The 18,552-nt window shown below is 38.8% G+C and overlaps 1 protein-coding gene across 5 annotated transcripts in view; it reads right to left on the bottom strand.

Annotated features, from left to right (window-relative positions):
* Positions 1-18,552, bottom strand: part of furina (furin (paired basic amino acid cleaving enzyme) a) — a 163,447-nt gene that overhangs the window by 50,898 nt on the left and 93,997 nt on the right. For all 5 annotated transcript variants that reach the window (XR_009815623.2, XM_061964155.2, XM_061964157.2 and 2 more), the window contains exons 5-6: positions 12,895-13,023; positions 8,741-8,817 (exon numbers count right to left, since the gene is read on the bottom strand). Coding sequence is in view for 4 of the 5 variants with exons in the window: in XM_061964155.2 (XP_061820139.1) it covers positions 8,741-8,817; positions 12,895-13,023 (206 nt within the window). In the remaining variant the exon portion in view is untranslated. The remainder of the gene's footprint in view (positions 1-8,740; positions 8,818-12,894; positions 13,024-18,552) is intronic.

Genomic DNA, 18,552 nt, shown 5'->3' with positions numbered 1-18,552 from the left:
CTTACATAAGGATTGTGAATGATTGACATTCCAAAATAAGTGTGGTTCCCCTTCAAGGCTAAGGTTAATGACATTTGTAAACAATTTGTCCTGCTGTTGCGCCAATGTAAAAATAGACCTGGAAAATTGTGTAGGTCTGCCTACACAATTTTTTATGCCAACTAATTAATATTTATTGATATGTATAGAGCTGTGATAAACATGCATAAACTATGAAGCTAATTTATGGTTGATTAAGAGTGTAATATAAATATGACCTGCACTGCAAAGCACTTCTGAATCTACCAAATAATTTGGTTTTTAATTATGCTGGCATCCTGTGCAGAAAAAACACCATGTGTAAGTCAAGTATTTAAAGAAAATACCAATATAATCGAAAGAAAGCACATGTGTAAACCATCCTAATGGCACTGGGCGGACACGTTGGAAAAAGAAACATCTCGACTGCATGATTTCTTGAATAAACAAGTGGTTGAATGGTCACATTGCTACCGAGCCATCCTCACTGCTGCCCGCATGCTAGGAAAGAAAGACATCTTTATGGAGGTGAACAGAGTTAAGCTTTCTGAAGAGGAAAAGGCACTTTCAGTCTAACACATCCTTATGTCGTTTCATGCGTGCCTACTGGTTGTTTACACATGCATCTGCACCGATATACTATAAGGCCATGTCCACACAAACTTTTCTGTGCGTTTTGGCCTCTAAATACTCATACTTTTGTCCTTAAAAACGCACACTTTCGAAACCACTGAGCCAGGGGGAGTTTCAAAAGTCTGTATTCAGCATGTGTGTGTGTGTGTGTGTGTGTGTGTGTGTGTGTGTGTGTGTGTGTGTGTGTGTAGACAGCTTGAATGGAGACTTATGGCTTGTACTTATCTGATGACGTCACGGTGGTGCGCTGTCATTTCCATGGTACAATAGTAAACAACACTGGCTTGCTGGGTTTAAATCTAAGAAGACATATTGGATGTTTAAACTTAAACAAACTGCTGCTATCCCTCTATTGATGAAAAGACGCATCAAAATGGGCCCTTACTGAACAACAGATCATGAAGGTAATCGTGAAGGTAATTACAGTACTTAAGTGTGTTGGTTCCATGCGTAGAGCAGTAGATGAAGGCGTGACTAAAAACTATGTATCCTAGGCTCCTTGTTACTGTGCACTGATGTTAAAGACAATGTACACTCCATCGTACATGGAATATAGAGTACATTCGGAAAGTATTCACAGCGCTTCACCTTTTCCACATTTTGTTATGTAACAACCTTATTTCAAAAATGGCATAAATACATTTTTGACCTCAAAATTCTACACACAATACCCCATAATGACAATGTAAACATATTTACATTACATTTACATTTTTAAATGAATTAAAAATAAAAAAAACTAAGAAATTACATTTACATGAGTATTTACAGGCTTTGCTCAACACAGTCATTTGCAGATCTCTCTGGATAGGATTCAAGACTGGGCTCTGGCTTGGCTACTCAATGACAATTACAGAGTTGTCTGAAAGCCATTCCTTTGATATCGTGGCTGTGTGCTTAGAGTCGTTGTCTTGCTGAAAAATAAATCGGCACCCCAGTCTGAGATTAACAGCGCTCTGGAGCAGGTTTTCATCCAGGATGTCTCAGTACATTGCTGCATTCATCTTTCCCTCCATCCTGACTAGTCTCCCAGTTCCTGCCGCTAAAAACATCCCCACCATGATGCTGCCACCACCATGCTTCACAATAGGTATAGTATTGGCCTGGTGATGAGCGGTGCCTGGTTTCTTCCAAACATGACATCTGACAATCACACTAAATAGTAAAATCTTTGTCTAATCGGAACAGAGACATTTGTTTCTCATAGTCTGAGATTTTGAGGTGCATTTAGGCAAACATTTTTGAAAAAATGGCTTCTGTCTGGCCACTATACAGGCCTGATTGGTGGATTGCTGCAGAGATACAGTAGTTGTCCTTCTATAAGGTTCCTTCCGTAAGGTTCTCCTCTCTCCACAGAGGAATGCTGTAGCTTTGACAGAGTGACTATCGGGTTCTTGGTCACCTCCCTGACTAGGGCCCTTCTCCCCGATCGAGGTGGCCAGCACGCTCCAGAAAGAGTCCCGGTGGTTCTAAACTTCTACCATTTATGGATGATGGAAGCCACTGTGCTCATTGGGACCTTCAAAGCAGCAGGTATTTTTTTTTGTACCGTCAGATTTGTGCCTAGAGACAATCCTGTCTCGGGGTCGGGGGTCTACAGACAATTCATTCAACTTCATTCTTGGTTAGTGCTCTGCTATGCAATGTTAAAGGAGCCATATGTAAGAATCTAGCCAGAAATGGTCAGCAATCATGGTCAAAATTGTGTAGTGTCCTCCCCCTCTCCCTGACTGAGTTTGCCAGATACGCAGTCGAATCCAGCTCGATCGACTAGGCTACTCCAAGGAATTTGAAACTTCCACTGCCTCTTCCTATGAGTTGAGGTGCTGGGACCATACTAGTTGAATAGACAAGCGTTTTGTCAATAACAAATCTCTAACTAACACATTTCACACATAAATATTTTCAGGAATAATTACGTCATGCCTGCGTACAAAATCACAACAAATGGCAATCATATGCTTATTGTCAGTTCTTTCAGAAAACAAAGACTAAAACAAACGTCAACAATGGTTATACTGGTGAAAATAAGTAGAGCATGCTTAGCAGCCTAATGTACACCCAAAACTAAGGAGGACACATTTTAGCAAGGTATGCCTATAGGCTACAGTTTCAAATGTTTCAGATTGCCATATAACTTGGTACATGTAGTTCACAATATGCGAACATGAATGAGGAATTATTTTACCATGTGATTTGGCTATCTCCATATGTTTTACATTGCCATGACAGCCGTGCTAATGTTGGAACCCATTACCTTTGCGTTGAGAACGAAATAGGCACTGACATTACCCATATCCACATAGGATATATATTTTGCCCTGTCAGTTTGATTACACATCAGCATACAGGCTCACGGGCATATATTTCCCCCGTTAGCCTATATGTCGATGTGTCATCAAACTGGGCTATACGTATGCTCCCATTGACCGGGCTAGCATGCTAAGCATTCGTTGCACGAACATACTAGCTTTGTTAAACAAGATCATAGACTGTATTGGACAATATAATTTACATACGAAATGTCCATTTCCATTTATTACAAGTAATAAGAAAATGTTAATGCCTTACCTACTTAATCGTCTCTATCTTGCAAAGGCATCCCCGATACAAGTCCTCGTTTTGTTCCTGGCTTTGTCATGAATAAGTTGAGAATTGTAACGAGGCCTTTTAGATTTACTAAGGCCTGACATGTTTAGTAACTTTACCAGTGGCAGTAGCTAGACGAAGATGGCGGTGCGTAACTGGCAACCTAGATGTAACACACTCACAGACTTTCTAATTGGTAAAACGGTGGAGGGCGGGACACCGAAATGAAAACTATAACATTTTGGGGCTGTAAATCTAATTTTGAAATGAGCACATCTTGGCTGAACGACTGTTATCAGTTATAGAGGTATTCGAAAGGAACATGATTTATTAATGCCTTTTGACATATAAGGGCCATTTAATGATGACTTGACATGCAATTCTAACATATGGTTTATTTAAGTGTGGCACCTTATATATAGACATGTTTATGCCTGTGTTTTTCCTGTTTTTGGCTTCCTTTTTTGTTTTACGCTCTTATTTTGGTTCCACTTCTTGTTGTGTTTGTATTTTGTTTGGGCTAGCTATACTTTCTTTCTGAGTGCTCCCCTCCTCACCTGCGGCTTGTTTGTGTTGAATGTCTCACCTGGTGTTGAAGGGCTTTTTAAGCCAGTCTCTTTTCTTTGTTGGTGGTGGGATCATTCCAAATGTTTGGCGTCTTGGTGTTCAGAAGAACTCTCACGATTTGTGGCATTTTTTTAATTTCTTGTTTTGCTTTTCTTTCTTGTTAGCTCTCTTCAGTTATTTTTCTTGCACAGTTTCCCTGTACTTGCTATGTGCATAACCCTGCACTCCACTTTGGATTTTTGGACCTTTTGACATTCAACACCCATGTACCTGCACGTTGCTCGCCGTCTGCTGCTTTTTCGGGTCACGATCTCCGCTACAAAGAGCATTCCTAACAATACAATTTTTCACATTGTCATTGTAGGGTATTGTGTGTAAAATTTTGTGTACAAACCTTTTTTTTTTCCCATTTTGGAATAACACTAACATAACAAAATGTGGAAAAAGTGAAGCGCTGTGAATACTTTTAGATTCACCGTATTACTTTATTGATCATTAAATGCATTGTAATTCCACAAAAGTTTTTTTATTTTATGTAGCAGCACACGTGCGGTTCTTCAAATTTGCTGGGCTCCTTGTTAGTGAGGGCTGATGTCCAAGATAATGTACATGTAATACATCACTATATTTATGATTAAATGTATTACATTTCCACAAGTTTGTTTTATCTTGTGTGTCAGCATATGCGCGTTTTTGGGCTTTTTGTTAGTGTGGGCTGAAGAAAGAAAGAACACATGTACACTTCACTGTGTATGTAATATATCACTAATTGATGATTAAATGCATTTATTTACCCACAAGAGTTAGTTTTATTTTGTGTAGCAGCGTATGCTATACTATACTCGTGTGAATGGAAATCCTTTTAAGCCTGGGCATGCGTTGTTTAAAGTATCCCTGTTTGTGTGGACATGGGCTAAGACAAGGGACTCAGATCCAGCACAAACACTCATTGGGTCTTGCCATGGGCAGGCATCGGGAGCTGGGTGGCAAGAGATAAGGGCTGAGGGGTGAGTGTTGGGTAAAGGTGCAGCAGGGGAGATATATCAATAGCAAGTGTCTAAGCTGGGCTCTAGGCAAAAACGTGCTGCAAGAGGTGCTTAAGTATGCTTTGGTTGAGACTGTCAAAGTATGTACCGGTAATGGCTCCACAGTGATTCTTACGCACATTGTTTTACAACAGGTTGCAAAATTTAAGATTTTGACACTAATTTCTGGCACCCATACACAATTTAGTAAACGATAATCAATTATAGTTAAACCAGCAACACTGCTGTTTTAAGTGGAAAATGTGTGTTTAATGCTGGATTTACAGTGCATTCGGAAGGTATTCACAGCGTTTCACTTTTTCCACATTTTGTTACGTTACAGCCTTATTTTAAAATGGAATAAATCAATTTTTGCCTACACACAATACCTCATAATGACACTGTAAAAAACATTTTTTTACAGAAACGTTTGCAAATTTTTAACAAAACTAAGAAATCACATGGATTATTCACAGCCTTTGCTCAATAGTTGATGCTCCTTTGGCAAAAATTAAAGCCTCCAGTCTTGTTGATTAGAATAGAATAGAATAGAATAGAATAGAATAGAAAGTACTTTATTGATCCCTGGGGGAAATTCAGCATTATGATGTCATAAGCTTGGTACACCTATTTTTAAGCAGTTTCGCCCATTCTTCTCTGCAGGACCGCTCAAGCTCCATCAGGTTGGATGGGAAGTGTCGGTGCGCAGCCCTTTTCAGATCTCTCCAGAGATGTTGAATCGGATTCAAGTCTGGACTCTGGCTGGGCAACTTAAAAACATTTACAGAGTTGTCCTGAAGCCATTCCTTTGATATCTTGGCTGTGTGCTTAGGGTTGTTGTCTTGCTGGAAATTTAACCATCATCAGTTCAAAAAAGCTGTGGAGCAGATTTTCATCCAGGATTTCTCTGTACATTGTTGCATTCATCTTTCCCTTGCTGAAAACATCCCCACAGCATGATTCCGCCACTACCATGGTTTTGGCCTAATGATGAGCGATGCCTGGTTTCCTACAAACCTGACACCTGGCATTCACACCAAAGTGTGTAATCTTTGTCTCATCAGACCAGAACATTTTGTCATGGTCTGAGTTTTCAGGTACATTTTGGCAAACCTTTACGAAGAAATGGTTTCCGTTTGGCCACTCTACCATACAGGCTTGATTGGTGGATTGCTGCAGGGATAGTTGTCCTTCTGTAAGGTTCTCTCTCCACAGAGAATTGCTGTAGCTCTGACAGAGTGACCATCGGGTTCTTAGTCACCTCTGTGACTAGGGCCCTTCTCCCAGATCGCTCAGTTGTAATGGCCAGACAGCTCTATCAATCAATCAATCAATCCAAGTTTACTTATATAGCCCTTAATCACAAATGTCTCCAAGGGCTGTACAAACCACAAATACATCCTCTGCCCAGATCCCACATCAGAGCAAAAAAAACTAAACCCAATAGAAACAACGTGAAACCCTGGAAAGGACCACAGATGTGGGCTCTGGAAATCACTAATAAGCCAGAGTTCTTTGATTACAGATTTCTGGCCAGGACATATGGTACAATACAATCAGCAAAATAGGATGCAGCTCGACCATTTAGTATTTTATATGTAAGTAGTAAAAACTTAAAGTCACATCTTAAGTGCACAGGAAGTCAGTGCAGGTGAGCCAGTATAGGCGTAATATGATCAAACCTTCTTGTTATTGTCAAAAGTCTAGCGGTCTCATTTTCGAGACGTAACGGACGCATAAATAATGATATCAGCGTCTGTGGTGGATAAAATAGGACGAATTTTAACAATATTACGGAGATGAAAGAAGGCTGTTTTAGTAACACTCTTAAGGTGTGACTCAAATGAGAGAGTTGGGTCGAAGATAATTCCAAGATTCTTTACCGAGTCGCTTTGTTTAATTGTTTTGTTGTCAAATGTTAAGGTGGTATTATTAAATAAGTGTCGGTGTCTAGCAGGACCGATAATCAACATTTCCTTTTTTTAAGCGTTAAAATGCAAAACGTTGCTGGACATCCATTGTTTAATTTTATTTAGACACGCCTACAGGTAACTACAATCTGGTGTGTTGGTCAGCTCTAGGGGCACGTAGAGTTGAGTGTCATCAGCAAAAATGAAAGCTAACACCGTATTTGCGTATGATGTCACCTAGCGGCAGCATATATATGCTATAGAGTGCAGGGCCAAGAACCAAACCCTGTGGAACTCCGCACGTTACCCTAAAATACCCTGAGGTCACATTGTTATGGAAGACGCACTTCATCCTGTCAGTAAGATAGGAGTTAAACCAAAAAAAGGCTAAGTCTTTCATACCTTTAGTAACAGAGATCCCCGGTGGTTCCAAACTTCTTCCATTTACGAATGATGGAGAAGACTGCTCATTGGGACCTTGAAGGCAGCAGATATTTGTCTGTACCCTTCCCCAGATGTGTGCCTCGAGACAATCCGGCCTTCTAGGTCTACAGACAATTCCTTCGACTTAATTCTTAGTTTGTGCTCTGCCATGCACGGTCATGTGTTGGACCTTTATATATAGACATCTACCACAGGCGGATTCCAATTACGCTGCAGGAACGTCTTAAGAATGATCAGTTGAAACAAGATGCCCTGAGCTCACTTTTGAGCTTTAACATGGCAAAGACTGTGAATATGTATGTACTTGTTTATCTTTAATATTTTTTCAGAAATTTCAAATAAAAACATATTCACATTGTCATTATGGGTTATTGTGTTTAGAATTTTAGGGCCAGGAAAAAAAAAATTAAGAATTTTAAGGACAAAATTTATTTATTCTAGAATAAGGCTGTAACGTAACAAAATGCAGCAAAAGTGAAGCGCTGTGAATACCTCCAGATGCACTGTTTACTGCAGGTTTTAACACCCACTTCCGATTTGTGCAATTACTAAACACCAACCTACGTAAACAAACACATGATGAAAGAAAAAGCAACAGGCCGCAACACAGTCATTACCATTATATTACACATTGAATGTACTATATGGGACCATAAAAAGCAGGTATATTCGGCATTATTAATCGGCTATTTTCTGTAGCTTTGATTTAACATGGGTATGGGTGGCGACTTGTCCAGGGTGTACCCCGCCTTCCGCCCGATTGTAGCTGAGATAGGCTCCAGCATCCCCCGCGACCCCGAAAGGGATAAGCGGTAGAAAATGGGTGGATGGATGGATGGATGGATGTCTTTTATGTAGATTAATTTGTTAACGGCATTGATTTTAAAGCAGTCCAGCTTGCAATGACAGATATAATACTCTTCATAAGATATCATAATTTCAGTGGGGAAAAATAACTACATCTATAACTTTTTATTTGTAAAACAAATACTGGCCATGTATGAGGTTCATTCATGCTTAAACCTTATATCATAAATAAATAAAAACTAAGGTAAGGAGAAGTCAGAAGTAGTACAGATTATGGACTAAAGGGGAGACAAGGTTGGTTCATTCTGAGCCAAGGGATTTAGTCTCTTTCATGATTCTGATGACTTAATTCAATCAGTTCTCTGCAAGACATCACTGTGGTGGTAAACAACCTCTAATGCCACCTGCAGAGGCCACTTCAATAAATCTGTTTTCTTCACACACATCCTTAATCCTTGGGTAGATTTACTTTGCTTACACAAGCTATATGGTGCAAACACCCAGGTGGTACAGAGTGAACGAAAAGGTCAATGCAATTATAGAAATGAGGACAGGGCCTATAAAAAGAAGTAAGTGTACATTTTTGAAATGCAAAAAGAAATTGAAAGGCACACCGTTTAAATCCTTTGAACTCTTAAATGGGATAGACTTTGATAAATGACATCTCTAGCCTTCTTTAGCAATGCAAACAAGAAGCCTATTTAAATGTCAGCTGCCTGAAGAAGAAAGAAACATGCAGATACCAACCTGTTGTCATTAAGTTGTGTGTATCTAGGCTGAGGGTCTGGGTCTCCATCATTTACATCATAGCTGGCATCAGGGTCCTATGAAAAAACAGGCCAACAGTCATAATCTGGTTGTTGGCAAATGCCAAGTATTATAATGTATTTTAAAATGAATTTATTAATACAGATAAATCCTTCATTATTTTTAATTAGTTAATTATTTTTACATAATAAATTAATCTGCAGCGCACAATCAATTCCTAAAACGTCACTGGCTAGTTTTGTGCAGTTTGTCCAAGTCGTGTTACTGTCGCGCATGCGCATATGTGCAGTTCAACAGTTCCAAGTCAACATGGAAGACACTAAACAAGAGTTGGCCCTCTTGATGGGAAATTGGAGTAAAAAAAAACATGATGGAACATCAACCAATAATGTATAATGCAGACTGGTACTCTGCAGGAAGGGTATTTCGTTTAACCAAACTATTTACATCTTAAATTGCCACATTAACCCTTGCGCAATCTTAAGATTGACTGTACACACTAACTTTTAGGATCTAAAATTGACATGCTCATAAAAGTGTCATAAGTGGGGATGTATACCGAGTACTGGTATTTTGTGGGACCGGTTCCTAATTGGGTCAGTCCAAGAGGACGGTTAAGATTTTGGAGAAATAATATGGCCATCGATATTCTTTTTTTTTATTCAGCTGATCATCGTAAATATGACACAAGCGCTGTCTCATTTACTTTAGGTGCCATTGCAACGCATTAAAAAAAAGATATGCTCTGATATTTCGCTTGGAATAATCCCAAATAAGGAACCATCACCACACAAAAGTTTGTAACGCAACAATATTTCCTCCTAAAAAGTAATTTAAAGTCACGCATGCCAGTAAGAGCTAGTGTCACATCACAAGTCACAACTGCCGCTGCCGCACTTCATCAACCGTCCTCCTATTGATCCAGTGATCTACAGGCCAATATTAATCCACTTAAAAAAGTGAAACATTTAAGAAATTAAATAATGCCATAAATTGTATTGTAATTTGTATTGTACCGTTTCGGTTCGGAGGTGTACCGAACGAGTTTCCACACGGACATATTAAAAAGTATACAATGTAAGTAAACAATGCACACCGAGGAACAACACACGGCATGTAAAAGTGAGAGCTGGAAGACCCTCCTGCCTCGTTAAGATCTCCCATTTGGGAACACTTCGGCTTCGCGGTGCAATAAAACAATGGAGGACGAGAGGCGGACAAAGCAAAAGCTGTTTGCCGACATTGTTCAACAGCGGTGGAGTATGCTTCTGGCAACACGTCAAACATGCTAACCCATTTTGAAGCGGCACCACCCCCAAGTGAACATTGCTTCAACGAAGAGAAAGACGAAGCCTCTCCTCGGCGAGTCAGGCAGGGCTAAAGCAATAACAAATGTTTTTATAGCATCAGATTTAAGACCATATTGCATTAAAAACAAAATTTTGACCCACTTATTTGGTGGAAGAACAATGAGCCCATATATCCTCTTACTGCCAAGTTAGCCAGGCACTACCTCGCCATACCTGTAGGGCTGCAACAACTAATCGATTAAATCGATTAAAATCGATTATAAAAATAGTTGGCGATTAATTTGGTCATCAATTCGTTGGATCTATGCTTGCGCATGCGCAGAGGCAATTTTTTTTTTTTTTTTTTGTATTTGTTTTTTTTATTATAAACCTTTATTTATAAACTGCAACATGTACAGTTGAGAAACAATCAAAATAAGTATGGTGCCAGTATGCTGTTTTTTTTTTCAATAAAATACTGGAAAGGATAGAAATGTAGTTTGTCTCTTTTATCTGATTATTAATCGATTAATCGAAGTAATAATCGACAGATTAATCGATTATCAAATTAATCGTTAGTTGCAGCCCTACATACCTGCTACTTCCGTGCCATTGTAATTGCAAGCAGTTCTGCTCTTTCTGCAGACAATGTGGATAAACTGATTTTTCTGGCAAAAAACATGAAGATTGAGTGAAAGTCACCAGGGTTAAAGGCTGAGGGGGGGGAAAGAAAAGTTAATCTGAGGCTGAGTTGACTTGAAACTGTTTAATGTTGCACTTTTTGTATGTAGAAGAAACGTTTTGTCATTTTATTTAATCTGAGCAACAACTTGAGGCAGTTTAATGTTGATTAACGTGGACCCCGACAAACAAGTTGAAAAACTTATTCGGGTGTTACCATTTAGTGGTCAATTGTACGGAATATGTACTGTACTGTGCAATCTACTAATAAAAGTCTCAATCAATCAATCAAAAAAAGCACTTTATATGTAGAAAGGTTTTGTTAAGAAACCATTCTGAGCCTTATCTTGTTTAGGTTTTATTTGATATATGTTGACCACATTAACCCTGGTAATCGACCTTGTGTGTATATGTATGTTATTATTATCCTTATCATTCATGACTGCCTGCTGTTGCACTGATCAGCCTAGTGGTGGCTCACATTCATCACACACAGAGCTATTTCTATTTTTGGGCATAATTATTATAGTGTTCCCAATGTTAAAAGGATAAAGCCATTGTTTACAAATTTGGTAAATAAATAACCAAAAAATTTGTATTTTGTTGTTTTCTTACTGTACCGAAAATGAACCAAACCGTGACCTCTAAGCCGAGGTACGTACCGTACCGAAATTTTTGTGTACAGTTACACCCTTAATACATATATATATACATATACATACTGTATATATATATATATATATATATATATATATATATATATACATATATATATATATATACATATATATATATACATATACATATATATATATATATATATATATATATATATATATATATATATATACATATACATATATATATATATATATATATATACATATATATACATATACAGTATATATATATATATACACACGGAGTAGGAGTTTTTTCAAACCTTTGAACTGCGAACTATCAAGCTGGTGGCTATTTATTTCCGATTAGCAATCAGCACATTTGTAGTTTTTTTTGTGTGGCAGAGTTCCTGCCACCCTCCTTGAAGTTGCTAAGTGTCAGTAAAAGCAATACAGAAACGCTCAGGCCATGACAGAGGTGTCATTCAACTATTTGTATGTCGATGTATCATCCCAAAAGTTATGAAAACATTTCATGAAGGTTGAAAAGTTACTTAGTGTTGCTTTAAGAGAAAGTATGTGTACTTTATTTGTATATCCTAGTTTAACAACGTTGCAATCAACACAATGAAATTAAATGGAAAAAAAAATAATTCCCTGGCAAAATCTTTGATCGCTAACAGGTATAGTAAACAATCTCATTACATAACAAGAGTTTTGTGTCATAGGGTTGCACAAGGGTAAATAAAGGTGTTTTGTAAACATCTTAAATGCATATTATTCCCTTTTTTCTTGAGTCTATGTGCACAACTATTAATCACAATAAATCCACAACATCTCTGTAATCATTCTGATTAAAACAAACAAAGGGGCTGTTTGCAACATTTACACAGATGCCTAGAGGGCGCCAACTTTTCAATGTATTTATAGAGTACATCACGCCCTCTTATGGCTTCTGGTACATAATCACGTAATTACGTACTTGCGTAACACATGCACGCGCATTAGCTTTAGGTGTTGTTAGCTAATAATAGCAATTTGGACAGCTAATGTTGGCATTATCATTGTCACTGAATGTATATTCTATCATAACAACAAAATGACTGCAAATGATTCATTGCTTCTCCTGGACTGCTTTTGCATGTGTGCACATGCTGCCTGTGTGTACATGTTGACGAGACAGGGTGAGTGACAGCTGTAAAAATCAATCATTTTATTAGGGCCCATGAACAATTTTATTACATAGACTTTATAATTTTGAAAAATAAAAACAATTGTTAAACAATTGTGTTCTATTAAACCACTAATGGTAACAAAAGTGGTGTTAAATGTTTTGCTTTGAAAAATGTTACTGTAAGGAAAGTGCAAAAAGCACCTTTCATTTTTTGACAGCACTAGTATTTATGTAAAAGGTGAGAAAAAATCTGCACACCCAAGGCAGTCGAATGATTTCATCTCGACACAGGGAAACCAAAATATTTTACTGTATCAGACTAGACAACATCCCTGTTTCTGTATTGACACTTTTAGGATTTATACTTACATAGTTCTGCATCAGGTCAGGATGGTTCTTCTCTATTCCATCATCCAGGATGGACACAACCACCCCTTTACCTGTGTAGCCCAACTGCCAAGCAGCTTTGGCATTCAAGTCACGGTGGTTTTCGTTGTACTGAGGATGGAAAAAAAGTAAAATCTCTTAGATGGAATTGATTTATTTGAGAGACACCATAAAGCAGATAAATGGAAAATAACAAATACAAATTCCAGGCTTTTTGTATGACACAATAGATGTAATGTGCTTAAGATGAATAGGTATGCTAGCAGTTTTCAGTAATAAAACCACAATGTTTCTTTATTTGTATTCATCATTATTGAAGACCAAAACAGTAGTGAAGCGCTAGTTTACACATCCATTTTGCATGCCTTTTGATTTGCTCTCGACATTAAAATCTGTCAATGCTGTTTTTTATTAAGAGCAAAACAATTCTCTTTGAAGTGTGTACAAAGGCTGTTTGCAACCTTTACACTGACTGAAGGAACTATCTTTTACATCTTTGAGCAACTAAAAACGTAATAATGCGCGCATGCAACATGTACACACGCATTGGTTTTGGTTGTGCTAATGACAGCGACTTAGATAAGATATGTTAACTATCATTGAATGAATTTTCTATCGTAACAGCAAAAGGACTGCAACTTGTTGGTTACTTCTCTGGGACTACTTAAGTGTGTGTGCACGCGCTCACTGCACTTATGTATATTTATATATATATATATATGTATATATATATAAAGCGAAGCGACTGGGATGGGAATCAGCACCAGCAAATCCGAGTCCATGGTTCTCGCCCGGAAAAGGGTGGAGTGCCATCTCCGGGTTGGGGAGGAGATCTTGCCCCAAGTGGAGGAGTTCAAGTACCTCGGAGTCTTGTTCACGAGTGAGGGAAGAGTGGATTGTGAGATCGACAGGCGGATCGGTGCGGCATCTTCAGTAATGCGGACGCTGTATCGATCCGTTGTGGTGAAGAAGGAGCTGAGCCAGAAGGCAAAGCTCTCGATTTACCGGTCGATCTACGTTCCCATCCTCACCTATGGTCATGAGCTTTGGGTCATGACCGAAAGGACAAGATCACGGGTACAAGCGGCCGAAATGAGTTTCCTCCGCCGGGTGGCGGGGCTCTCCCTTAGAGATAGGGTGAGAAGCTCTGTCATCCGGGGGGAGCTCAAAGTAAAGCCGCTGCTCCTCCACATCGAGAGGAGCCAGATGAGGTGGTTCGGGCACCTGGTCAGGATGCCACCAGAACGCCTCCCTCGGGAGGTGTTTTGGGCACGTCCGACCGGTAGGAGGCCACGGGGAAGACCCAGGACACGTTGGGAAGACTATGTCTCCCGGCTGGCCTGGGAACGCCTCGGGATCCCCCGGGAGGAGCTGGACGAAGTGGCTGGGGAGAGGGAAGTCTGGGCTTCCCTGCTTAGGCTGCTGCCCCCGCGACCCGACCTCGGATAAGCGGAGGAAGATGGATGGAGATATATATATATATATATATATATATATATATATATATATATATATATATATATACCTACTGACTCAAGCACTAGACTTCGCCTCAGACTACGACTCAATCACAGGCAACGAAAGAAACATCATCATCCACGCAAAAAACTCCATCCTCATCCACAACAGTACACCATGGCAAAAAAAGAACAATGCAACATTTGACGTCACTATGGGAAGTTTTGACGGAGCAGAAACGTGTGAACTCGTTGGGAGTTTCCTCCTCTCCCAGCTCGCTAGCCTCAATCTGAACCTTGGTATTTACCGTGATGACGGACTGGCAGTGTGTCGCGCCTCGCCAAGGAACAGCGAGAATACCAAGAAGCGCATATGCCAAATTTTCAAAGTGAACGGCCTACGGATCACGATTGAAGCCAACAAGCAAACCGTCAACTTCCTTGACGTCACTTTCAACCTGAGAAATAACAGCTACCAACCATTCACGAAACCCAACACAACACTCCAATACGTGCACCATGACAGCAACCACCCACCCACCACCACGAAAAGAATACCTACCGGAATCAATAAAAGGCTATCGATGCTGTCATCTAGCAAAGCTGAATTTGACCAAGCAACCCCCCCGTACCAAAAAGCCCTTGATGAAAGCGGATACAATTTCACCCTCACCTATGAACCCACGCCAGGAAACCAGCCAAAAAAGAACAGAAAACGAAACGACATCATCTGGTACAACCCCCCATACAGCAAAAACGTCTCAACTAACATTGGACACAAATTCCTCAATCTGATTGACAAACACTTTCCCAAAGACAACACCCTAAGAAAAGTATTCAACAAGAACAACATTAAATTGAGCTACAGCTGCATGAACAATATACGACAAATCATCTCAAACCACAACAAAACAATTGCAAATGAGCCGTCGGCCCCCAGACAGAGCGACTCCAAAACCAACAAAGGCTGTAACTGTCGAAAGAAACCTGATTGCCCTCTCAACGGGGGGTGCTTACAAACATCAGTTGTCTACCAATCTAAGGTAATACGCAAGGACACTAACACATCCGACACATATGTAGGATTAACCGAAGGAGAATTCAAAACCAGATGGAACAATCACAAGGCTTCTTTCAGGAACAAAAACCTGCGAAATACCACAGAACTCAGCAAACACATTTGGGACCTCAAAGACAATAATGTTGAATATTCAATAACATGGCAAATTCTTGCATCCAGCACACCTTACAATAGTGGTAATAAAAGATGCAACCTATGCTTGAAAGAGAAACTGTTTATTATTTACCGTCCAGACCTGTCATCCCTCAACAAGCGCAGCGAAATTGTAACAGCATGCCGCCATAGACGGAAACACCTCCTAGGTAACACATGAGCCAATCACCACGCCCCTACGCCAGCCTGTACCCACCCACTCCGTGCCCTATATAAACCATGGTATGCGAATGCTCCCATTAAAATCTCCTGATGATTGAGGGTACCCCCCCTCATGAAACAGGCCTGTAGAGATGAAATAGTCTTGTGATTTTTTTCCCACACATACATATATTGCGCTCTACTACGGTATCGAGCACTATTTTTTGGATAACCATATTAAGATATATATATATATATATATATATATATATATATATATATATATATATATATATATATATATATATATATGTATGTATGTATGTATGTATGTATATATATATATATATATATATATATATATATATATATATATATATATATATATATATATATATATATGTATATATATATGCATACGTATGCATGTATATATATGTATATGTACATATATATGTATGTATGTATATATATGGCTATATATATGTATATACTAAGTATCCATGGCATTTGATCAATACTTTGTTGATGCACCTTTGGCAGCAATTACAGCCTCAATTTGTTTTCAAAATACGATGCCACAAGCCTGACACCCTAATCTTTGGGCAGTTTCGCCCATTCCTCTTTGACCATGTCCTCTTTGTAGCACCTCTTAAGCTCCATCAGGTTGTATGGGAAGCAGTTTTCATCCACGATGTCTCTGTACATGGCTGCTATCATCTTTTCCACTATCCCAGTTCCTGCCGCTGAAAAATATCCCCACAGCATGACGCTGCCACGCTCATGCTACACTGTCGGGATGGTATTGGCCTGGATGGTGACGAGCGTTGCTTGGTTTCCTCCAAACACAATGCCTGGCATTCACGCCAAAGAGTTTAATATTTTTCTCATCAGACCAGATTATTTTGTTTCTCATCGTCTAAGAGTCTTGCAGGTGTGTCTTAGCAAACATTTTTCCAGAGAAATGACTTCGGTCTGGCCACTCTACCATATAGGCCTGAATGGTGGTTTGCTGCAGAGATGATTGACCTTCTGGAAGGTTCTCCTCTCTCTGCAGAAGAATGCTGTAGCTCTGTCAGAGTGACCATCGGGTTCTTGGTCACCTTCCTGACCAAGCGAAGATGAATGCAGCAATGTACAGAGACGAGACGAGACTGGATGAAAACCAACGCTTCTCATCCAATGTGATGGAGCCTTAAGGTTGCTGCAAAGAAAATGAAGAATTAGCGATCATCAATCTTCACTAGGATGTCACTTTTGTCACTTGATTGACATTCACGGCACCCAAGGATCTTGTGAGATGACGCTGGCTGCTGCAAGCTCAATATTATGAAAAAAACTACCGGCATACATATACACATACATACATACATATACGTATACACAAACATACATACGTACGTATACGTACGTATACATACATATACACATACATACATACGTATTCATACATATACAGATACACATACGTATACATACATATACACATACATACATACGTATTCATACATATACACATACATACATACGTATACATACATATACCCATACATACATACATACATATACACATACATACATACGTATACACATACATAGATACGTATACATACACATATGTATACATACATATACACATACACACATATGTATACATACATATACACATAAATATATATGTATACATACATATACACATCCATATACATATATATGTATACATACATATACACATCCATATATATATATGTACGGTATACATACATATACACATCCATATATATATATGTATACATACATATACACATCAATATATATATGTATATATACATATACACATCCATATATAAGTATATATACATATACACATCCATATATATGCATACATACATATACATATACATACATGAGTATACATACATATACACATACATACATACTAGGATTGTACGGTATACCGGTACTAATAAAGTATTGATGTACTAATCAATTGAAATCGGTACTATACTACCTTTGAAAAATATCCGTACCGTTCTTTCATCTGAATGCCGCTGTGCGGCGGTGACTACAGAGCCAAGGTGCATGATGTTGAGTGTGTCAAAACGCACACACCAAGTGCGTACAAGCAATACCGTTGTGGTGGGGAAGAATGGCAAAAAACGACAATTCTACTGGTTAGTAAAGAGGGTGTGTGAAGCGCAATATGGAGGTATTTGGGCTTCAAAACTAGCAATAAAGGTGACGCTTTAAACAGGCAGGTGCCCCTCTGCAAGTGTTGCTTTACACCTTTCCTGCTTGTCGGCTCCCAGACCGTGGTCGAGGAGTACAGGGGAGATGTTCTCACAAACACACATACTCTCATAAGTCAACCAGCTCCCCTGTTGTGCACATGTAGATATGTAGACACAGCTGCTTGGCTTGATGCAAAATATAAGCGCAGTTAAAACTGTTCAATTAGCAGTCAACTAATGCAAGTGAAATTATAAAATTGTGTAAACATTTTTTACAATTTGTGTTTTGTCTTTAATAAATGTGTTTTACCTGCTACAGGGCTTATCTGTGTACATGTATCCATAGTTTTGTTTTTAGGACTTAATTAATTATTAATAATTGTATTTTTCTTAAAGCACAGGCCAGGAGTGGCAACCAGAAATCATGAATAATTTAATATAATGTCAGTAAAACTTTCTCTTCTGTTCTAACCGAATTCTTGATTATGGCAGACTATATGTTATATGGAAAATTGTAAATTGTTCTTTGAGTGCAACATGAAAAGCCCAATGTGTTTAATGCCTTTCAATTTATATT

This window comes from Nerophis lumbriciformis, linkage group LG06, assembly GCF_033978685.3.
Source record: "Nerophis lumbriciformis linkage group LG06, RoL_Nlum_v2.1, whole genome shotgun sequence".
Taxonomy (NCBI): domain Eukaryota; kingdom Metazoa; phylum Chordata; class Actinopteri; order Syngnathiformes; family Syngnathidae; genus Nerophis; species Nerophis lumbriciformis.
Note: the sequence above shows the minus strand (reverse complement) of the source record. Positions and strands in the feature narration are given on the sequence as shown.